Consider the following 24,879-nt stretch of genomic DNA (forward strand, 5'->3'; position numbering starts at 1 on the left):
AGGTCACATAGCTAGAACCTGGTAGAGCTGGGGGTGTGGGCGAAACCTAGCTGTCTGGCTTCAAAGCCCAGTGAAAGAATCTGCCTTTTCTTGGGTTGGAATAAGGCTCCCAAACAATCAAAATGTATTTCAGAGTGGACCAAAGGGTGAATACGTTGTTCAATAAAGTTCTTGGTGAAAATGAAAACAAAACAAACAAACCAGAAAAACAAAATGTATTTCAGTAGATTAATGCTTAAGTAAATTTGCGTCGTTGAAGAATTAAAGACATGGCTTCTTTCCGCCTCTTCACTCCTAGGGAAAAGGTTGAAGCTGAAAGTAGACGATTGTTGTATTTCATTGTGATCAAGGTATACTTAATTCTTAGACCACAGATTTCTCCAGTTACCTGTATATAAGCTGACTTAAAAGCAATACATTGCCTCCTGACTTTATGTCTTTCTATTAATTCTGTCCAAGTTCACATCCAGAGAAGTTTACAAGCTACCATGGTACTGCAGGCTAACACAAAATTCTGATTTCTACCCTGGCTCCCACCCTGCTCCCCAACCCCTTGGAGATTTGCAAAATTGTGGATCATTAACTTTTAACAATGTTTAGACTTGTGACTGTTATCCAAGGCTGGAGGCTTTGAACTTCCTGTCTGGGTTGCTTTGTATGCCACCCGTGTCTCTTTATCTCCCTCAATTCTACTCAGGCTTCAAATTCTTTGCCCTCAGAACAGTCTCCTGTGATGAAATCAGCTCGCCTTGATCTTTCTCTTCTTCACTTTGACATTTTCTGGCTGTATTGCCAAATTAGCGTCTTGTCACGCCCTTCCTTACTCTGTGTGTGTGTGTGTGTGTGTGTGTATGTGTGCGCGTGTGCGTGTGTGTGTCGGTCTCGCTGTCTCTGTGTCTGTGCTCTTATATCCCCAGCAGTAGTATAAACATCTGTGGTGAAAGATGGCCTCATACATCTCATGTTTCACCTTGACATCACACATCAGATATTCTCCTTGGCACAGAGTAGGTATTTGGTAAATATTTGATAATTGACATAGAGAAACTAGCATGAATCCAGCATAGCATCTAACTGCCTTTTTTTCTCAGGCTGAAATGAAGTGTAGAAACATGTAGAACACAGCTTTTTGTGTAGAATGTAGAAAATCTTGGATCGATAATCCATTCACATGGTTCAGAATGAAAGAATATGAAAACTATGCAGTGAACAATCTCCCTCCCTCTCTGTTTCTACTCTCTCCTTCCTAGCTTCTCCACGAATAAGTAGCCCACTTTGAGTTTCATGTGTATCCTTCTAGAGTATTTTTTGTTTTAAACAATGATTATAAACAAATGATAAAAACACGAATTTTCCACATTTTGACACAGAACTTTGCATACTGTAGAACAGTTAGGAACCTTGCTTTTTTCACTTAACTGTATAGTTTAGAGATTTCTTTTTCCAGACCAGTTCACGGAGACCTTTCTTATGATCCTGTTACGTCCTGGTCGTGTTCCGTCATGGAGGTGTGCTGTGTCTTATCAACCTGTCCTAGACGGAGGGACATTTGCATTGTTTCCCATCCTTTGCCATTAAACATATGACTTTGGTGACTACTGGGCACAGATGCCGTTCCACCTGGGTGCAGGTGTATGGAGGAGACATTCCCAAACAGGGCATTGCTGGATCGCGGGGAAACGAATCTGTAACTGGGACAGGTCCCGCCAGATTGCCCTCCTCGGGCTTTCTGCCACCTTATACTCCCACAAACCCATCTCTCTAAGGTCCTGTCAGTAGACTGGGTACTCATACTTTAGGATTTTTGCCAATCCAGTGGGTGAAAGATGGTATATCTAAATGTGGTTTTATTGTATGAGTACAGTTGAACATGTTTTCATATAATTTAAGGGCCATTTATATTTCTTTTTTTTTGTGAATTGTCTGTTCATATCTTGCCCTATTTTAATAGTTTGTTGTTCTTTTTAATTCCTAGGCATTATATTCCTATTTACAAATTAGAATGATGAGCCTTTTGTCTGTGAAACTAGTTGAAAATATTTTTCCTAGTTTATCGGTTGACTTTGTCAGTGGCAGGGGTGGGTTTTTAAAATTTGTTTCCTGTACAGAAGTTTTCGGTTTTTAGGGCATCAAGTTTATTGGGCTTTTCTCTTATGGCTTTTGGATTTGGAGGTGTTAGGTCTTCCCTACCCCAAGGCTACATGTTTTCTTCTAGTGCTTTTTCTTTTTCTTCCCTTAAGTCTTTGATCCATTTGGGGGTCTGTGATCTGAGAGATGAATCCAACTTTGTTTTTCAGTTGGCTGCCCAGTTGTCCCAACACCAGTTATTGAAAAATTCATCTCCACTAAGTTGTGATGCCATCCTTATCATATACTCAGTTGTTATTTGGATGATATGTTACAATAGGATGAAATACCAGCACTGCACTAACAAATGGGGATTAATTAGTGGATTACTTGGTACATTCATTCACTTGTGCAGCAAACATGTATTAAGTACTTAATGAATAACAATCATGACGTGCAAGGTCTTGGGGATATAAAGATGAGTTTGAAAGAATCAAAGTTTAGCTGGGCAATGAATAGAACCTCGATGTAGTGGAAGAAGAGCACAGAGGGGCTGAGACAGACGGGGGATGCTCCGCACAGCGCAGGGCGTTCAGCTGGCTTTGCCGGCGGGAGGGGAGGGCATTTAGGAAGAGGAGCACAGCACCCCGAGAGCCCGTGGTGTTGGGGGCCTCAGAGTAGCTCTCCACGGCCATATTTTGGGGCAGGAGACATGACCGGAGGTGAGACCAGAAGCGTAGTTAATGGAGACAGTCTCTCTGGCCTGAGTGAGTGTGGGATTAGAGCATGTAGTGCCGGGCACCTCCCCAGCTCCTCGTCCCTCTAAAGACGAAGGGGAAAGCCTGAGAGGTCCAACATAAACGGAAGCCAACACTTGGTTGTGTTCTGCAGGTCGGTTGTTGAGTTTTGACGCCTGTTGCTTATTCTAGACGACTCCAAGCTCCCGAAGCCGAAGTCTCACGTTGCTCCCCCATGGAACACCCAATTCTGCGTCTCCCTGTAGCCAGAGACACCTCGGTGCGGGGGCCCCCGGCGTGGTCACAATCACACATCACAAGTCGCCTGCTGCCGCCCGAAGAGCCAAGAGTCAGTATTCCGGCCAGCTTCATGAAGTCAGAGAGGTACGTCTTGTTCTTCTCCTAGGTTCAGTCTTCTGTGGGAGGTGAGGGCTGTGATGTTGCTCTGCCAGCTTCTCTTCCTTTGTACCGTCTTGACTGATGGAGAGAGAGGACCAGAAGCAAACCTCCCAGACACAGCCGTGACAATCCCTCCTGGTTTAAAAAAAATAATGATTTCTGGGAATTCCCTGGCTGTCCAGTGGTTAGGCTCTGTGCTTCCACTGCAGGGGGCATGGGTTGATCCCTGGTCAGGGAAATAAGATCCCGCATGAAAAAAAAAAAGAAGGTTAAAAAAAATTATTTCTGTTTCTTGAGTTAAGTGAGTTTTAGGAGACCTCTGCCAGAGCTCAGAAAGCAGAGGACACCAGCCCATAGTAACACGGAAGGAGATGGAAGGGCCATTCATTAAGGCCTCCATGCTCATAGCAGAGAAGAGAAAGAACAGAAAGAGGGTAATTAGGAAATAATTGAGGGCATTTTGAAACTCAGGAAGTGGTGGACCTAAAGCTGGTTTCCCCTTTTCTGCTTCACTTTATGAAATGCTTACCTGCTCTCACCATCACATATACACTCCAGGGAGGTGTGGGGCAGTGAAAAGAGCACTGTCCTTGGAAGCAGAAGACTCTGTTGCCTTAAAGCTTGGAACCCAAGTTTCTGCATCCATGAAATGGGAATAACACAGGCCCTACCAGCCTCTCAGGGGAGATTTGAAGATCACAGATGATAGTGTACATGAAAGCCCTTCCACTGGGTGTGCCTTAGGGGTTATGTTTTGTTTTACTTTTGATTCACTGGGAAGTCATCAGTTTGGGGCTCCCAGGTCCTTAGTATTCGTATCATCCTTTGCGACTGTTGCCAAGAACAGACTGTATAGTATCGCTTATATGTGGAATCTAGAAAAATGGTACAGATGAACTTTTTTGCAAAGCAGAAATAGAGACACAGATGTAGAGAACAAATGTATGGACACCAAGGGGGGAAGCAGGGGTGGGATGAATTGGGAGATTGGGATTGACATACATACACTACTATGTATAAAATAGATAACTAATGAGAACCTACTGCATAGCACAGGGAACTCTACTCAATGCTCTGTGGTGACCTAAATGGGAAGGAAATCCAAAAGGAGGGGATATATGTATACGTATAGCTGATTCACTTTGCTATACAGCAGAAACTAACACAACATTGTAAAGCAACTATACTCCAATAAAAATTAATAAAAAATTTTAATTTAATTTAAATTAAAAAAATTGTATAAAATAAATGATCTTCATCTTAGTTTTCTAACTTGTGTTGAGTGCTGAGGCTTTTTGCCCTGCAGCTGACTTGTGTAGGCAGCAGCTTGTCCTCTTAAAGAAGTAGCAGAGTCCTTACTCCGTGTCAAGCAGGAGAATGGGGCTCCCAGAATAGGGTCTTGCTGTGGCTTGAATCAGCATGCATCTTGTTTTTATTTTTTAAATGTCGCGAGCCAAGTAGTGCTGGGTCAGCTGGCTATCTTGTTCTAATTCTGGCCCAGGACAGAAAATCTGAAATCTTCTGATTCAGATCTGTAGATGCATATGAAAGACATTTTTGGATAGATTTACACATGCATATACTCTTTATTGCCTAATAAAGAAAAGGTACAGAGTCAGATGCTCCCTTTGAGATAGTCAACCTGATGTGAAAAAAAAAAAAAACAAAAAAACTGTTTGGCTATGAGCTTAATTTTGCTACCTTGGATGATATACAAGCAGTGATTGTGGTGCACATGTATATATGGCTTTTCACTTGTCATTACCTTTTCAAAAAGCTATATTATGGAAAAACTTTGAATGTACTCAAAGCAGAAGAGAATAATGGTCCCCATCACCCAACTTAAGTAATTCCAACCCTCTGTTGTTCTTTTTTCATCTATTTTCCCCCCTTTCTTTGGGGTGAGTTGAGTATTTTAAGGAAATCTTAAATATTTTATCATTGCCAGTAAATGTTTCAATATTTATCCAACAGATAAGGACTTTAAAAAAAAAAAAACAGGAAAACCGCAATACCATCATGTCGCTGTTATGTAAACCTCATTGCATATATATTTTGCAAGTACTTTAGAGACTTTAACCTTAAAAAAAAAAAAGAAAAGAGTAAGTTCATGGTATTTTGAGAATTCTTTTAATTCTAACAAATCTCTGATAGACTTAACTATTCTAAGTGTTGATAGGAGGCCTGGTACATATGAAAACAAAAGGAGGAGGGGGGTGCTTGTGTTTACTGAGCAGTGGCCCAAATAAAAGTTGGGGGACCTGGCTTCACTTTTAGTAGCATTTGATTTCATATAATGCCAAGATCTGTTCTACATCCATTTTTAAGAATTCAAGTTTTTAAAAGGATAAGAGTATGTTCTTTGGGTATGTCTGTATAAAAACGTTTAATTGTATGACGTGTATAATGCAGAAGAAATCTACAGAAGATCAGAATAACCCATGACCCTACCTCCCTTCACATAACCACTGTTAACCTTTCAATGAATTTACTTCTTTTTTTTTAAACTTTATTTTGTGAGATTCCAAAGAGAGAAATACTCATTTTCTTTTTTTACTTTTCTTTTATTATTTTTTAAAAATTGAAGTATAATTGATTTACAATGTTGCATTAGTTTCAGGTGAATTAACTTCTTTTTTAAATATATGAGTTACATATGTAGACATGTAAAAATTCTATAGTATAATCTAAACTTTGTAAATGACTTATATTTTTCTTATATAATTATCATATTATTTCTTATCGTATTATTATCATATTATTTTCTCTCCATTTTCCATCAATGGTGGGAAATATTGAAATTTCCCAGGGAGTTTTCATTATATGACAAATAACTAGGTGACATGCCTCCACAGCTGTTTTGGTTTGGTTGTTGTACTCCTGGGCAACAACCAGGTATCTTCTTCAGGTGATTGCTTTTGTTTGTGATGACCCTGCTTGCTGAAAATTAATTGTAAGCGAGCTTGTCGAGATGTATACAACACTGGCAGTTGAGGGTTGCAGGGTGGCGGACATCTTGAAGAGAAGGCAGAAGTTTTTTTTTTTATTTTTTTCAAACATCTTTATTGAAGTATAATTGCCTTACAATAGTGTGTTAGCATCTGCTTTATAACAAAGTGAATCTGTTATACATATACAATATGTTCCCATTTCTCTTCCCTCTTGCATCTCCCTCCCTCCCACCCTCCCCATCCCACCCCTCTAGGTGGTCACAAAGCACCGAGCTGATCTCCCTGTGCTATGCGGCTGCTTCCCACTAGTTATCTATTTTACATTTGGTAGTGTATATATGTCCATGACACTCTCTTACCCTGTCACATCTCACCCCACCCCCTCCCCATATCCTCAAGTCCATTCTCTAGTAGGTCTGTGTCTTTATTCCCGTCTTGCCACTAGGTTCTTCATGGCTTTTTTTTTTTTTTTCCCTTAGATTCCATATATATGTGTTAGCATACTGTATTTGTTTTTCTCTTTCTGACTTACTTCACTCTGTACGACAGACTCTAACTCCATCCACCTCATTACAAATACCTCCATTTCATTTCTTTTTATGGCTGAGTAATATTCCATTGTATATATGTGCCACATCTTCTTTATCCATTCATCTGTCGATGGACATTTAGGTTGCTTCCATGTCCTGGCTATTGTAAATAGAGCTGCCATGAACATTTTGGTACATGACTCTTTTTGACCTATGGTTTTCTCAGGGTATATGCCCAGTAGTGGGATTGCTGGGTCGTATGGTAGTTCTATTTGTAGTTTTTTAAGGAACCTCCAAGGCAGAAGTTTTGATTCTCAAATTTCATGCCCAGCTTCCCTCCTGACTGGAGAAGGGTGACTGTTCTGTGACATCAGTCCTTTTATGATATGGACGAGTCCGCCTTGGGAACTGAAAAAATTTCATCCTGACCAGAAAGTTCTGCAGTTTTAAAAGTCTATTAATCTCAAAGTATAAAGGCACCTCAGCTTTTGAATGCCACTGTATTTATTTATAAAATAACTAGAAGAAAATGGAATAGGGTTTTTAATCCAGCCGTACAGGGAAGATAAACTTATGGCCACTGAAGCAAGGGAGAAAATTATTGTCCACAAGACAGATGTGCCCGAATATCTGAAGAACAAAAGAAAAATAGCCCAGCCACAGGCAACAGAATCAATATTAAATGGAATGCCACAGCATGGGTGAAGATAGTGAGACAGTTTAAAAGATGAAATGGTTATTATCCAAAATATAAAAATTGAGATCCCAAAGATCAATACCCAAAGTCACCTCTGGAAGTGGCAAGGAGAGATGAATATAGAAAATTCAAGACGCGATATCATCGTTGAAGAACAGGTGTATCCTCCTTAGCAATTCAAGAAATGGAAATCAAGACTACTTCGTCTATCAGATTACCAGAAATAATTGCAGGTTACGGTGGTAAGAAATATTGGCAGTGCTGCATATTTTCTTTTTGCTACAGTCTGGTGATATATAATAAGAACTAAACACAAAACAAAGCTCTTCATTGCCATTGACCCATATATTCCCTGTTGGGAACTATATTCTGAGGAAATCCATGGAATTGGGGGTAGAGGAGGAAAGTTAATTTGGGTTAAGGTATTCATACTAGTAAAGTGAAAGATTCAACACAGAGCATTCTGGGAATGACTGAATGAACAATGATACACTTAACATGCTGAATTGCTATATAGCAATTCAAGATAAAAGTCTTGTAAGTATCATTTCTACTTGGACATGTGTATATAAAATAAGAAAATCAGAATAGAGAATATTGTACGCACATTGGCCCATGTGTCCATATTAATAAAGTCCAGAAAGTGTTTAAAACAGGTGGTTCCAGAATTTTGGATTTTACTTGCGTTTAAAATTTAGAAATAGAATTTTTGGAGAACTTAGTGTTGCAGGTTTTAAAATTTGCCTGGTACGGATGTTTTTAAAGCGCAGTGACAATCTGTTACCACCATCTTATAAAAGCACATTTAATCCCCCCGCCCCCACCAAGGCATATAATCTTAGAATAAAGGGCCATTTATTGCACTGAATAAGTTTAGTTTTATGAAAACCATACTGCATTTCCCTTGTTTTTAATTTTTTATCTTATATTGGAAGAAAGTTCATCATGGATTGATTCCAGCCTATGAATCTGTGTTTTAAACCACTGATTAACACTGATTTTTTAACTGTCTCACCCTTATGCCCCACTGTCCACAGGGTAAAGTTTGCACTCTTCAGTGTGGCAAACAAGGCCTTCTGAAGTCTGCCCATCTCTGCCTCTCCATCTGGCTGCCTGGCCTCAGCCCTCCTCCTCCTCCCCACCCTGCACTTCCTGCCTCCCTCTGTTGGGAGGTACATTGTGCAATAGAACTTTCTGCCACCATGGAAATGTTCTATCACTTTGCGCCCCACCCCCGGGGAGCCGTTACTTACATGAGGCTAATGAGCTCTTGAAATGTGGCTGGCCTAAATTGAAATGTACTTTAATGAACACTGCACATGAAAGTGCACGTGAGATTTCAAAGATAGTACCCCAAAAAGGTAAAATGTGTCATGAATAATGTCTTAATACTCATGGCAGGTGGAAGTGAACATCTTTTCTATATGTTAGGTTAAATTAAGTATATTAAAATTAACTTCACCTGTTCCTTTTTATCTTTTTAAGTGTGCCTACCAGGAAATTTAAAATTACGTATGTGCCTCCCATTAGTGCCACTGCAATTGTTTTATAAATAGAATCTAATATATTTTATTTTTATTTATTTATTTTAAAATATATATATATATATTTATTTATTTGGCCGCGCTGGGTCTTAGTTGCAGCACGCGGGATCTTCGTTGCCGCCTGTGGGTTCTTTAGTTGCGGCTTGCGGGATCTAGTTCCCTGACCAGGGATCGAACCCGGGCCCCTTGCATTGAGAGCAAGGGAGTGGAGTCTAACCACTGGACCACCAAGGAAGTCCCGAATCTAATATACTTAAAAAAATCAGTTTGAGCCCCTAGCTCTTTAAGCATTTGATGATTGAAATGTGTGGTATTCACTTGTATTCTAACTTTTACACTTTTAGTGGCATTATAACAGGTTTTAACGTTATTTAAATGGACACAAGTTCAATTGGTACAGGTATAGTGTAATTTTTATAAAATTCCCGTTCACTAGATGCTTTCTGAAAATATACACCCCTCATACCTGTTTATATGTGTGTGCTGTGTGTGTGTGTGTGTGTGTGTGTGTACACACCTGCACACATGAATTGAAGAGCATAAAGTAGGAAAGTCAGAGGTTTCTTCCTTTCCTAATTCTTCATTGCTGTTTCCCAGGAGTGGCTACTGAGGAAATGATCTGAGTGTCTGCACACATGACAGCACATGTCTGTGCACAGAGCTGTGTGTATGTGTGGGACTATTTGTGGTCTCCAACAGGTTTTAACTATTTTCTTCCTGGGATTAGAGTTAAGAAAATTCTCTAAAGAGAGTCCCTACTAAAATTTTTCTCTAAGTCCAAATATGGTAATAGGCATGGACATAATAAACATTTGAACAACACAATAAGCTTTGTAGAGCCCGGGTTCTTCTGGCTTTGACCAAATAATTTTTTGTAGTTGTGACATTTGAGACTTAAATACACTTAATTCAGTAGGGAGACTTTGGAGTCTGTAGCTTGATGACAGAAAAGGTCAGGTTATTGCATTGTAATGGGTGAGGGTGAGGCATAAATGTAGATTTAATTAAGCGTTCAGTGATCATTTATTGACAAATAGCAATTATCCTTCTCTTAAACTTTTTAAAATTGTTACATAGCTTGCTTCCAGCCACGTCACATCACATACCTTTTTATTTTTTGGCCGTGCCGTGCGGCATGCGGGATCTTAGTTCCCCGACCAGGGATCGAACCCGTACCCCCCTGCATTGGAAGCGCAGAGTCTTAACCACTGGACCGCCAGGGAAGTCCCCAGGCCACATACCCATTTGAAGAGAGGGCTGTGTGCTGCCCTGGTGTATAATGGGTAGATAAACTGTATTGAGGCCATGTCCTTTAATATGTGTTTAAATAAACCTTTCGCAGAGTATAATGTGTGGAGGAGAGTGTGTTTATGTGTTTCCAGCTGTGTGAATTTATATGTATGTTTCTTCATTTCATGCACTGTCATGTTTACTTAATGCACATGTAAGGAGGGATGCTTTAGTGAGGCGCCATCTATATAAATGATACTGACTCAGTATTCTCCCTTCAGGACGGTTTGGTTTGATTCTGATACACGCGGATGTAGTGAATGCCTGCTTAGAAACCTTGATTCATGTATACAGCCTTTGCTATGGGAGCAGTAGCTGTCAGTACCCTGACGAATTTTATTAGCTGATCAGTGTTAAGGTAGTGGTCAGTACTGGCAGCACCGAATACAGCCCATCCCATCACCAGGGAAACCGCATTTAAGGTATACAGTGCCTTTATCCTTTGTGTGAACAGAATGATTATTTTAAAAAATGTCCCAAATTAATTCTCCTGTGTACTTTTTGGATAAATGATGACCAGTAACCCTCAAGTGCATTGGAGTGGCGATTTGCAATCTCTCAAAATATGTCAGCCCCAGACTTCAGGTTTCAAAAACTGTAATGCGGAGTTCCTTAATAGCAGTTATTTCCAAATGTTTTTAAAGCAGTAGAGTATTATTTTCAAATAAAAATATTGTAGATCCCTACTATATAAAAACAGTGCTTTATTAGTGCAGATTTACTTTAGAAGGTGGAATGGGCATTTACTGATTGATTCCAAGTTGACTTGGAATAGTATTTATGACCACCATTGTGATCTCTTAGTTTCTGTATCCATGCAATTTGAAACAAACATTTGGTGGTGCATGGAACCCCTTGGAGATCCTCTGAGAACCCAGTTTGAGAGTCACTGGATTTTGGCATTAGCAGTATTTCAGGTGAATAACAACAATAGCAAAGTAGTGAGGTCATGTCCCCTGTCAACTTCCAACTTGCTGTCTCTCAAACTGCTGCCCTGGGGGAAGGAAGCTCTGCCTGCTTAGGGCACCGCTGGGGGCATGTGGAAGGTGGGGGAGGCTGAGGGCGGAATTAACCACAAAAGGACTAACTGCCTGGTCTCCCGGAAAGCTGGGGTTGCTCACAGCTTTCTGTTCCTCACCTTGGTTGACTGATAGGTTCTGGCCTTGCTGGTTATAATTCTAATCCCTCTTTTCCCACTTTTATCCCAACTTCTCCCAGAATTCCTTCCTTACCCTCAGTTGATTCTCTTGCTAGGCTTGTTTTTCTTTCATTATTCTGTTACATTTGGAAATGAGGCATTTATTTGTTTACTTGTTTAATGTCTGACCCCTTTTGTCCATCAAGAGGTTTTTTTTTAAAACCTCTTTATTTCTCAACCCTTAGCACAGTACCTGGCACGTAGTAGGTGCTCAATAAAAATTGGAGTAAATGAGTGATTTTTCATGACAGGGATCATAGCCATTGGGAAACACTCCTCTGCAGATTTGGTTAAAAGCTTTTGGTGAGGAAGGGATTTCTTGCCCTGTAGCATGTTTTTAGGAGAGTTATGGTCCCAAAACAGAAACAATGGGGTTCTTGGGCCCAGCTGTATTATGTATTTACAGTGGGCTGCCTTCCACTCTGCCCCAGACATGCTTAGGTCTTTCTTTTCTTAGTTCCTGGTACACTTTATATCTACCTATATTTTTAGCAAATATGTCTTTATGTTATAATTATCTTTAAAAATCTCCCTACTAATGTATAAACTTCTTCCCCAAAGGCATGGATTCATTAATAACAATAGCGACTGTTACATGAACAATATCTCATACTTGTTGGGGTCTTACTGTGGCCCGCGTACTGTGCTCAGCTTTACTTGTGTGATCCTCAGGTCAGCCCTGCGAGGTAGATATTATTATTGTTGTCTGTTTTACAGATGGGAAACTGAGGCATAGAGAGGTTAAGGCAAAGAGAGGCATATCAGCCAGGGTTCCACCAGAGAAACATATCCAGCAGAAGATGTATGTGAAGAGATGTACTGCAAGGACTTGGCTTATGTGCAGTTGTGGGGCCTGCCTCTCAGCCACTGGCCCAGGTGGCTCTCTATCCACAAAACTGCTTCCTCAGAAAAGCCTCAGCTTTGCCCTCAAGGCCTTTCAGTGGAACCTGGCCCACCCAGATTATCTGGGTAATCTCTCTCACTTCAAGTCAACTGATTATGAACTGTAATCACACCTACAGAAGACTTCACAGAAACATTTAGATGAGTGATTGAATCACTGCCAAGTTGACACATCAAAAAGGCCATCACAAGAGGTCACACAGGTAATAAGTGGTTGTTTCTGGCCTGGATGTTAGTTCCTATGTTGGGAGTTGTGCAAAAGATGGGATTCCTGATGCATCATCAGTCTATACAGGAGATAATAGGATTCATGCCTGGGAGTATAGTGATTTCTCTGGGCAACCCCTACCCTTGTCACTAGTGATTTAAAAAAAAGTGGCGGGGGGGTTGAGTGGTTAATGATGACCAGCCTATTGAGTTTTGTGCCATGTGACTCTACCATCCTGAACAAAGCTGTCAGACCAGCTGTCGCTACCTTGTCCTCTAGCCCGGCCTTTGGACTTGGAGGTGGTCTTAAGTGGGAACTCTATAATGAGATTAGCTGCCCCTTTAGAGTGTGAATGGGAAGCACACAGATGCCAAGTGGTGGAGAAGAACTAGTTAGTGGAGAAATGAACTGCTGTCAGCAGAGTGTAAGCAGCTGAGTCACGAACTGGTGGATCCCAGAGGTTACCATTGTATTAGTCAGCATGCTTCAGGGAAACAGAACCAATAGGGTTGGGGGTGGGGGAAGGAAGAAGGTTTATTTTAAGGAATTGGTTCGTGTGAGTGTGGAGGCTGGCACGTCCAATAGGTAGGCTGCAGGGTGGTCAGGCAGGCTGGAGACCCAGGGAAGAGCCAGGGCCACGGTTCACGTCTGAAGGCTGTCTACCGGCAGAATTTCCTCGTGCTTGGAGGAGGTCAGTCTTTTGTTCTATACAGGCCATCGGCTGATTGGATGAGACCCACCCACAATACAGAGGGCAATCTTCTCTGCTCAGAGTCTACCAACTTAAACGTTAATCTCATCCAAAGACAGCCTCATAGAAACATCCAGAATAATGTTTGTTCAAGTACCTGGGCACCATGGCCCAGCCGAGATGACACATAAAATTAACCATCACAAGCACCCTAGACTGTTGTATGCCCCCTGTAGCCTTCCTGTATGTGTCTGCCCTGAGGTCTTGTTTCTGGAAAGCTCACAGGGCTTGACTGTCTTCAGTCAAACCAGGCTCGGGTCCAGCGCTGGCCTCTGATGTGGGCTTGGAATGATGTGTGCAGCCCTGGCTCTTGTCCAGGGACTGGATAATCTAGGTGGTTGGTTAAACTAACATGAAAATTATTTGGTGCTACAGTGGTTAATGGCAGTAGGAATTCACTGGAAAGTGAGGCCAGTGTGGGCTGTCCGCCCCTCCACATGGACCCGTACCCTTTGGGCTCCACAAGTCACTGGGACCCCTGGAAAAATCAGACCCCTGGATTATTAGACTATTGCTGAGAAAAATGCTATATATGGTGAGGGAACCTGTTTGTCTCTGCCTCTCTCTGGCTCACAGAAAATTCATGGTTCAGACACCTTTGAAGCGTTACACTCAGAAGGAAGCTAAGTGACAGATTATTTTACGTCACTTTTCTGTGGCAGAAAAGACTTCTGCATGTTTTTACCCTAGGTGGCAATTTAATACAAGGAACCTTCCTATCAGTTCCCTCGGGCCTAAAGATAATAACGTATTTTTGGATATTGACAAGGAGGGAAGTTAGACAAGTTCGTCCTTTGGCGCTCAAGCCACCCTTGGAACTTGAGTCTTATGATCTGATTCTTGGTGATTGTTGCAGAGGATGTTGTTTTGTTCCTAGTGGCTCATAGTAGCATTTCAGGATAAGACAGGGATCCTTCCTCATGTAACACCCAGTCATCTTGTTCTGTTTTCAGCAGAGGCACTATTCCTCTCTCCCACCCACACTGGATGCTTGGGCACAACAGACTTGCAGGTGAATTACAGTATTCCCTTAACTACCCACCTTCCTTAGCCACCTCTTTGCCCCCCCTGCTGGGACCATGCTCATTTTCCATTGCTTTGATCCGAGTTTTCTCTAGTTCATTTTTAAGGTGTAGCATCTTTTGCTTCTGTTATACTTTCGTATTAGAGATTGAGCAACATAAACAGTCCTGACTGAAAAAATCGAAGCCCCGTTGGGCTTTGATTCCTTTTTCTACCAGGGCAAGCAGTTTGCAAATGGCTGTGAACAGGTCACAGTCAGGAGATGAGAAAAAAATATTTGAAGTTTTCTAAAAGCGATAGAGGACAATTCACAAGTGTCTTTAAAGCGGATACAAAGGAAACCAGTAGAGAAGCAGTTGATTTCCAGTGAAAAATCAAAGGCTATTACCTGGTGCCACAGAATTCCTATTTCCTATTAACCTTCATCTATGACTGTATTTCTTTTTTTTTTTTTTAAAGGAATTCCTTTACTTTTATTATTTATTTATTTATTTATTTATGGCTGTGTTGGGTCTTCGTTTCTGTGCGAGGGCTTTCTCTAGTTGCGGCGAGCGGGGGTCACTCTTCATCGCGGTGCGCGGGCCTCTCACTGTCGCGGCCTCTCTTGTTGTGGAGCACAGGCTCCAGACGCGCAGGCTCAGTAGTTGTGGCTCACGGGCCCAGTCGCTCCGCGGTATGTGGGATCTTCCCAGACCAGGGCTCGAACCCGTGTCCCCTGCATTAGCAGGCAGATTCTCAACCACTGCGCCACCAGGGAAGCCCTATGACTGTATTTCTTGACTTCTTTTTTTTTAAATAAGAACTGTGTCATTAATGGGTATCAGTGTTTTACATGAAGTTCTGTTTTTGTAGGAAAAAGCATGCTCATGTCTGGAAATATGTACTAGATGCTTGGAGTCTCCGCTAACCAGGCTTAAGGCATATGTATGCATATGAAGCTTATAGGACTGTAGTCCAGGTTTCTCCAAACATACTTGGTCACCCACCCTTGTCAAAAACTGTATGCCTCCCATTAGATACGTATTTATTTACAAAGTATTACATCTAAAACTGATTTGATATATTATGAACATTAATCAAATATATAGAAACAGAAAGATATAGATTAAAAAAACAATAAACAGCCCTGATTATCTGTTGCTGTATCACAAAGCAGCCTCTAACCTGACAGCGTGAAACTACAACAATCCTCTCTTTTGTTCAGGAATCGGCCATGTGGGCAGGTGTATTAGGATGACGTGGCCTCACACTGAGGGTGTCTGGGCTCCTTGGGGGATCCTCCGTCGGGGGCAGGCTGGGCACCTCCCTGTCTTTGTGTCCAAACAGGCCCTCCAGCTCGGTGGCTTCCGACTTCTTAGGTGGCAGCTCAGGACTCAGGGCAAGTGTCCTGGGAACAGGAAGTGAACGTTGCTGGTTTCTTGAAACCTGGGCCTGAAATTGGCACTTTGTCACTCATATTTTAGGGCTCACAGAACACAGAACACAGATTTAGGGGGAGGGGACAGAGACCCTACCCCCTTGATGGGAGCAATAGCTAAAACCATTTTTTGTCTACCAAATAAGCCATTTATGTGTTTTTTTTTTTTTTTTATGAGGATCTTGAATCAGATGCGTATGTTTGATTGATTGATTGATTGATTGATTTTGGCTGTGTTGGGTCTTCGTTTCTGTGCGAGGGCTTTCTCCAGTTGTGGCAAGCGGGGGCCACTCTTCATCGCGATGCGCGGGCCTCTCACCGTCGCGGCCTCTCTCGTTGCGGAGCACAGGCTCCAGACGCGCAGGCTCAGTAATTGTGGCTCACGGGCCCAGCCGCTCTGCGGCATGTGGGATCTTCCCAGGCCAGGGCTCGAACCCGTGTACCCTGCATTAGCAGGCAGACTCTCAACCACTGCGCCACCAGGGAAGCCCATTTATGTGTTTTATGTATACGACTGTAACCGAAATAGCCACATATCTGTTTCTTGCTCCTTTGCTTCCAGAATTTGGATCCTGTATTAGTTTCCCAGGGCTGCTACAACCAAGTACCCCAAACTGGGTGACTTAAAACACATACATTTATTGTCTCACAAACTGGAGACTGGAAGTCTGAAATCATGGTGTCTGCAAGGTTGGCTCCTTCTGGAGCCTCCAAGGGAGCCTGTAATTCCGTGCCTGTCTCCCGGCTTTGGTGGTTGCCAGCAATCCTTGGCTTGTAGGTGCATCCTTCCAACTTCTGGCTCCTTCATCCTGTGGCCTTCTCCCCACGTCTCTGCCTCTTTACCCCCTCTTACGAGGCTACTAGTTATTGGATTTATGGTCCACCCTAGTCCAGCATGACCTCATCTTAACTAATTACAATTGCAAAGACCCTATCTCCAAATAAGGTCACATTCTGAGGTTCCAGTGGACTTGAATTTAGAGGAACACTGTTGAACTCAGTACAGAAGACCCCCGTGAAGTTAAGCTCTTTTATGTCACACCACTTGAAGACTATTCTTCCATTTGTCACTGTGTGATGGTGATTTAGTACAAAGAGTTGTCCACATGGGCTTTAAGCTCTTGGGTTTGTTTTTCAACATGGCAGGCCTGGCTTGGAACTACAGCTCTCTTGACCTCACGGGTGGGCTGCCTGGGATAGGTCTGGGCCAGGTGGTGTTTGTCGGGCCCCGGGCGAAAGTCGCCTTGCCTCTGGGGTTCTTGCCTGTGCCATGAGGTGAGGGGAGGCTTTGAGGGTAGGATGGCTGATGGGACCAGGCTCTGTTGGAGATTCTGGCTCCGGCTTATTGAAGCCTTGGACAGTGGCAAGGCCCAGCATGTGTGCCCAGGGCATTCCTCCTTTGTCCTGATTCTTCATGCAGACCGTGGGGTTCAGTACGTACACGCATCCCTACTACAGGGAGCGCACGCCTTTCAGATGCTAATGTGTGTCTTCTGCATCCTGGCCCTGTCAAGTGGGTTTCATTCCCACTGTACAGATGAGGACACGAGGCCTTGAGGGCCCAGCCGTGTGCTCAGCTCCTTCAGAGAAGCAGCTGTGCCAGAACTGGAGCCCACGGAAGCCTCATCCTGGAGCCCTCCCTCAGCCAGGCACACACAGTCATCTGCACATGCTCCTTGGTGCCGCCCGCGGCCTTGGAATCGCGCCTGCGTTTCTACCTAGCGACAGGGCAGGTATAGCACTCGCAGCACCTAGACAGCTTGGCTCAGATACCTTCTTTTTTTTTTTTTTTTTTTAATTTTTTTTTTAATGCTATTCTTGTCTGCTTACATTCTTTTTATGTATGTATGTATGTATGTATGTATGGCTTTGTTGGGTCTTCGTTTCTGTGCGAGGGCTTTCCCTAGTTGTGGCAAGCGGGGGCCACTCCTCATCGCGGTGTGGCGGCCACTCTTCATCGCGGTGCGCGGGCCTCTCACTATCTCGGCCTCTCGTTGCCGAGCACAGGCTCCAGACGCGCAGGCTCAGTAATTGTGGCTCACGGGCCCAGTTGCTCCGCGGCATGTGGGATCCTCCCAGACCAGGGCTCGAACCCGCGTCCCCTGCATTGGCAGGCAGACTCTCAACCACTGCGCCACCAGGGAAGCCCTCAGATACCTTCTTTTACGTGTCATTCCCAGCTTACAGTTGGTGCTAAAGGCAACGACAGGAAGTTGGAATTTTTGTAGCTTTGAGGTATATTAACATTTTGTCCCATGTGTCATTTCATAGAGAAAAAAACTGCCTGTGTAGGTGATAAGTAAGTGGTACAGGCTGTGGGGCTGGTGGACAGCCTTGTGAGGGCGTGGGTCTCTGTTCTGGGCCCGTGAGCTGCTCTGTGACCCTTGGGTGGGTTATCTGACCTTTGCCCCCACCTGCGAAATGAAGGCACCAGGCTGGGTCACCAGCTCAAAGATGCTTTGGTCGTTTATAAATCAGAACTCGATGTCACAGTGAAAAGGACATGATAGGATTTCTTTCTGAAGGTTGTTCATCCCTCTATTTACTTTCATTCTTTGATGATTACTCTCCCCAGTGCAAGAATATAGTCTTAAAATAGGTGTGTGAAGAAACATTTCTATATTTTTATTTACAGAGAAATTCCTTATATAATATGTTCTTTATTCCTTATATTGGAGAGATCCAATGTAAGACATATGTGATTTACACGGGTTGTCCACGAAGGATGAAATAAGAATCCTAAAAGTAAACAAAAACTTCTGCCCTATATTTAGGGAGGAAAAAAACCCAGAAATTATATCATTTTAGTACAAATTTTTACCTCCAACATAAATATAATTGTCCTTCTGACATGCTATTGGGTAAATCTTTTTTTTTTTTTTTTTTTTGCCTGTTGTATAAACTGTTCCAAACATACCTCAGAATAAACATCTATCAGCTTAACACTCAGGAGATGAGAAGGTAAGGTGAAGATTTCTCACTGACAGAGAAATTATCACAGGAAGGCATGTTATTTAGAATTTACTAACATTGGGGCACGTAAATCACAGCAATAATACTTCATAATTACACAGCACCTTTCATTTGAGATTCTAGAGAGCATTTATAGACCAAGTTGGGAGCTGTGACAGTCGTATTAAACTTTGTGCTTGGAAGGAACTGATAGATATAATTCAAGAACCAGAATCTAGATACCAGGGAAGGTGCTCTCCAGCCCCGCCAACGGGGAGGTGAGCCAGGTATTGAGTTGTGTTGGTTATAATAATCTTTGAGATTGGCAGTTATTTACTTTTGTTCAGAGGTAACTTCCGTGTTAACTCTATTTGTTAAACAGATTAGAGTTTTGAATTGCTGGTAAGTACACAGGAGATCAGAAGGGACCTGTGTGTCTGCGGAGATGGGTGTTGGCCATCTGTTGACAAAGGGCTTTCTTTCTTTTTTTTTTTCTTAAAGTATAGTTGATTTACAACGTTGTGTTAATTTCTGCTGTACAGCAAAGTGATTCAGTTATACATATATATACATTCTTTTTGATATTCTTTTTCATTATGGTTTATCACAGGATATTGAACATAGTTCCCTGTGCTATACAGTAGGACCTTGTTGTTTATCCATTCCATACATAAAAGGTTACATCTGCTAACCCCAGCCTCCCACTCCATCCCTCCCCCAACTCCCTCCCCCTTGGCAACCACAAGTTTGTTCTCTATGTCTGTGAGTCTGTTTCTGTTTCATAGATAGGTTCATTTGTGCCGTATTTTAGATTCCACATATAAGTGATATCATAAGGTATTTGTCTTTCTCTTTCTGACTTACTTCACTTAGTATGATCATCTCTAGGTCCGTCCATGTTGCTGCAAATGGTATTATTTCATTCTTTTTTTATGGCTGCGTAGCATTCCATTGTACCACTTCTTCTTTATCCATTCATCTGTCGATGGACATTTACGTTGTTTCCATGTCTTGGCTATTGTGAATAGTGCTGCTAGGAACATAGGGGTGCGTGTATCTTTTTGAAAAGATAGAGTTTTCGATTAGAGTTTTGCCCGGATATATGCCCAGGAGTGGGATTGCTGGATCATATGGCAACTCAGTTTTCCGAGGAACCTCCATGCTGTTTTCCACCGTTGCTGCACCCATTACATTCCCACCAACAGTGCAGGAGGGTTCGACAAAGGGCTTCCTGCCTCCGCTTTCCCAGCCTGCTGCCGTGACCAAAGGCAGCCACCGCCATTAGCCTCTTGTGTGCTCTATACATGTGTTGGCATGTATGTTATATGTACCTGTATGTATATGTGTAAAATAGTCTTATTTAAAAAAAAATAGTCTTGTTTTAAAAAACCCCAACTGTAGTGTATTATACACATTGGTATGTACTTGTTATATTCTGTTATGGACTTTGCTTCTTTCTCTTGGAAATGGCTCCTTGTCGATCACATAAGAATTCTTTCTCTGTTTGGTATCAACAGAGCGCTCTTCTGTACAGATAAACCATGGTACGCTTAAGACTCCTCTCAGAACTGCTACGGGCCAGAATTCCATGTGTGATCTTTTGGGCTGAGCACAGGCAATTACAAGGGCTTTACCTGGCAGGCCTCATGAGGAAAGCTGCCCTCCTGGGACCAGACTGGATGTGGGATCTGGAGGCAGTTACGGTTCCGTGCTCTTCTGCGCGTCTGCGTTGCTAGCCCTGGTGCCTCTCTCCGAGGCCTCCTTATCCAAGGGCCCTGGCCAAGACCCTTCCCCGGCACCTCTGCCGACATCTCCTTGGGAGAGGAGGGGGCTCAAAGACACTTTTCTCCGCTCTCAGTCCTCCGTACTTTTCCCTTTGTAGCCCTTTCCTTCTCCCTTGGCAGCGAGAGGATCGCCTCCCTGCCACCCACACCCATAGATCTGACCCTCCCTCACCTTCTGCTGTTTCGTAGGGGAAAATGGCACCTTTTCCCTGTTCTGCCTCTTGCCTGCACAGTAGTCCTTCTGTATCAGCAGGAGATTGGGTCCAGGACCTGCTGCAGATACCAAAATCTGTGGATGCTTAAGGCCCTTGGTTGGCCCTCAGTATTCACGGGTTCCGCATCTGTGGCTTCAACCAACCACGCGTGGAGTACTATTTACGATCTGCTGTTGGTTGAATCTGCAGATGGGGAGGCAGTACTATCACAGTAAGTAAATAAAGGCTTAGTTGTTACTTTCAGTTTGGCTTCTTGTCCTAATTGACGTCCTCCTCACCAGGCAACTCAAGCTCTTGACACTTTTAAGGAACAATTTACAGTATTTCTAATTTTTTACTCTTATAAACAACACTGTAAGGCAGCGGTCCCCAACCTTTTTGGCACCAGGAGCCAGTTTCGTGGAGGACAATTTTTCCATGGACTGGGGCGGGGGAGATGATTTTAGGATGATTCAAGTGCATTACATTTATTGTGTACTTTATTTCTATTATTATTACATTGTAATATATAATGAAATAATTATTCAACTCACCATAATGCAAAATGAGTGGGAACCCTGAGCTTGTTTTCACTTGCCACTCACTGAGAGGGTTTTGATATGAGTCTGCAAGCAATTGATTTATTATGGTCTCTGTGCAGTCAAACCTCTCTGCTAAGGATAATCTGTATTTGCAGCTGCTCCCCAGCACTAGCGTCACTGCCTCAGCTCCACCTCCAATCATCAGGCATTAGATTCTCATAAGGAACGTGCAACCTAGATCCCTCAAATCCGCAGTTCACAGTAGGGTTCTCATCCCTTGCATGCACAGTTCACAGTAGGGTTCATGCTCCTATGAGAATCTAATGCCGCCGCTGATCTGACAGGAGGCAGAACTCAAGTGGTAATGTGAGCGACGGGGAGCGGCTGTAAATACAGATGAAGCTTCGCTCGCTTGCCTGCTGCTCACCTCCTGCTGTGCGGCCCGGTTCCTAACAGGCCACGGACCGCTACCAGTCCGTGGCCCAGGGGTTGGGGACCCCTGCTATAGGGAATATCTGTGCCCGTGTGCTGTTTAATAAAAGTAAGGATTGTGGATGGAGAATTGCTTGATGGAACCATTTATACAACCCCCAGTGATGTTCAGGAGAGGAAGTTTCTCTACAGCTTTGTGGACTCCTTGGGTTTTCAAACCTTTTGCATTTGCCATTTGGCTAGAAGAAAAGCGGTATCTCAGAATTTTAATGTTATTTTAAGTGAGGCTGAGTATCATTTCATATTTATAAGAGTGGTTCATGTTTTTTGCCCATTTTTGTTTAGTAGGCATTCTTTATTTTGTTGATTTCTAGGAGTTTTTTTTATATATTAAGGAGATTCACCTTTCCTAATTTGTCAGTTGTCCTTTATTGAGGGTGTTTTATTCTGTGTTGAAATTTTTTATTTTTATGTGGTCAAGTTACCAATCTTTAAGAATTTGGAGTTCTGTATCATACATAATTAGAAAAGTTGTTTTCCACTCCAGGGTTATTTAAAAAGCACCCATGTTTTAAAAAATGTTATAGTTTCATTTTTAAAACAGCATTATTGAAATATATTCCATACCATAAAATTCACTCATTTTAAGTTGTTTTTTGTCTTTTTTTTAACAGCTTTATTGAGATATAATTCATGTACTATATAATTCGCCAATTTAAGGTATAAAAATCAGTGACTTTTAGTATATTCACAGATATGTGTAACCATCACCATAGTCATAGTCACATGCTCCTCGGCATGTGGGATCTTCCCAGACCGGGGCTTGAACCCTTGTCCCCTGCATTGGCAGGCGGATTCTTTTTTTTTTTTTTTTAAATTTATTTATTTTATTTATTTATTTTTGGCTGTGTTGGGTCTTCGTTGCTGCACGTGGGCTTTCTCTAGTTATGGTGAGCGGGGGCTACTCTTTGTTGCAGTGTGCAGGCTTCTCATTGCAGTGGCTTTTCTCGTTGCAGAGCATGAGCTCTAGGCACGTGGGCTTCAGTAGTTGTGGCACACGGGCTCAGTAGTTGTGACTCACGGGCTCTAGAGCACAGGCTCAGTAGTTGTGGTGCACGGGCTTAGTTGCTCGGCGGCATGTGAGACCTTCCCAGACCAGGGCTCGAACCCGTGTCCCCTGCATTGGCAGGCGGATTCTCAACCACTGTGCCACCAGGGAAGCCCTGGCAGGCGGATTCTTAACCACTGCGCCACCCGCCCGGGAAGTCCCGCGCATTTTGTTTTTACATTCATCAGCTGATGGACATTTGGGTTGTTTCCATATTTTGGCTATTATTAATAATGCTACTGTAAACATTTATGTACAAGTTGTTGTGTGGACATATGTTTGCATTTCTCTTGGGTATATACCTAGGAGTAGAATTGTTGGGTCATGTGGTAATGACTCATTTGAAGTTTACAGTTCAATGAGGTTTAGCGAATCTTTATAGTTGTGCAGTATGGCCACCGTCCAGCTTTAGAACACTTCCACTGCTGTTTTATTTTTATGTTTTAAATATTTCAAAAATTTGTTCTGTTTTTGTATTTGAATTTTTGTTTGATATGGAATTTATTTGGTACAAAGAGTGAGAACAGCATCCATCTGCATTTTTTTTCTTTGTCCCTATTTATTTTTCCAACACCATTTATGGAATAGTCCATGATTTTTCTATTGATATGGCAGTGCCACCTAAACTGCATACTACATTAAGTGTTTGGGTCTGTCTCTGTTCTTTCTTTTCTTTCTTGTTGATTTGTCAGCCTGTTAATGTGCCAGGACTATAATATTTTATGTACTGCCACTTTAGAATATGCTTTAGTATCTGATGAGGCCAGCACACCTTAGCCATGTTTTATTTCAGCCATTCCTGGATGATTGTTTCCATAAGAACTTTGGAGGCAGCTTGTTTAATTTTTAAAAACTCCACGCCGCCATCACCTTATGGGCTTTTTTATTAGGCTTGCATTAAAGTTATACATTCCTTGAGAATTGACATCTGAATGATATCCTTTTCAAGAATCAGGGCATAGTTATTCATCTTTCAACTCACTTCAGCATTCTTTTGTGTCCCTCAGGACAATTAAAGTAACATATTTTTTTGGCCTCTCAGCTTGTGGGATCTCAGTTCCCCAACCAGGGATCGAGCCCGGGCCCTCGGCAGTGAAAGCACGGAGTCCTAACCACTGGACTGCCAGGGAATTCCCCCTACATGGTTCTTTTAATTGCTGAGTATTTTGTCCCTTTTATTGCTACTGCAAATGGATATTTTTCCTTGATATTTTCTAACTGATTGGGCGACTTGATTGGGTGGCTTGTAAATAAGGAGGCTGTTGTTTTCTGTGGGTTGAATTTATTCCCAGGAATCTAAATACCTTGTGTTAATTTGTTTGTTGTAGTTTCTCTGTTGATCTTCTCTGGTTTTGCAGGTGTACAATCCTATCTGTTACAAACAGTGATCATTCACCTCCTTCTTGATTTTTAAAAAAAATTTTAATTAATTAATTAATTATTTTTTCTTTGTGTTGGGTCTTTGTTGCTGTGCGCGGGCTTTCTCTAGTTGCGGCAAGCGGGGGCAACTCTTTGTTGCGGTGCGCAGGCTTCTCGTTGCGGTGGCTACTCTTGTTGCGGAGTGCAGGCTCTAGGTGCGCGGGCTTCAGTAGTTGTGGCACGCAAGCTCAGTAGTTGTGGCACGCAAGCTCAGTAGCTGTGGCTTGCGGGCTCTAGAACGCAGGCTCAGTAGTTGTGAAGCACAGGCTTAGTTGCTCCGCGGCATGTGGGATCTTCCCGGGCCAGGGCTCGAACCTGTGTCCCCTGCATTGGCAGGCGGACTCTTAACCACTGTGCCACCAGGGAAGTCCCCTCCTTGATTTTTATCTGATTCCTTTTAATAATTGTGTTGGGTAGTGTATCCAAATTTCTTTTTTAAATTGCAGTATAGTTGATTTATATTATCATGTTAGTTTCAGGTATACAGCATGGTGATTCAGATATATATATATATAATTTATTATTTTTCAGATTATTTTCCCTTATAGGTTATTACAAAATATTGGTATAGTTCCCTGTGCTATACAGTGGGTCCTTATTGGTTATCTATTTTATATATAGTAGTGTGTATATGTTAATCCCAACCTCCTAATTTATCCCTAAACAAATTTAAATTGTAGTGGTTATGGTGATAGTTTGTGCCTTAGTCCTCATTTTATTCAGAATGCTTCTA

The 24,879-nt window shown here is 42.4% G+C and overlaps 1 protein-coding gene across 4 annotated transcripts in view; it reads left to right on the forward strand.

Annotated features, from left to right (window-relative positions):
- Positions 1-24,879, forward strand: part of OSBPL10 (oxysterol binding protein like 10) — a 387,153-nt gene that overhangs the window by 224,334 nt on the left and 137,940 nt on the right. For all 4 annotated transcript variants that reach the window (XM_057554937.1, XM_057554935.1, XM_057554936.1 and 1 more), the window contains one exon: positions 2,997-3,188. In XM_057554937.1, the coding sequence (XP_057410920.1) occupies positions 2,997-3,188 (192 nt within the window). The remainder of the gene's footprint in view (positions 1-2,996; positions 3,189-24,879) is intronic.

Source organism: Balaenoptera acutorostrata, chromosome 10 (assembly GCF_949987535.1).
Source record: "Balaenoptera acutorostrata chromosome 10, mBalAcu1.1, whole genome shotgun sequence".
NCBI classification, from domain to species: Eukaryota; Metazoa; Chordata; class Mammalia; order Artiodactyla; family Balaenopteridae; genus Balaenoptera; species Balaenoptera acutorostrata.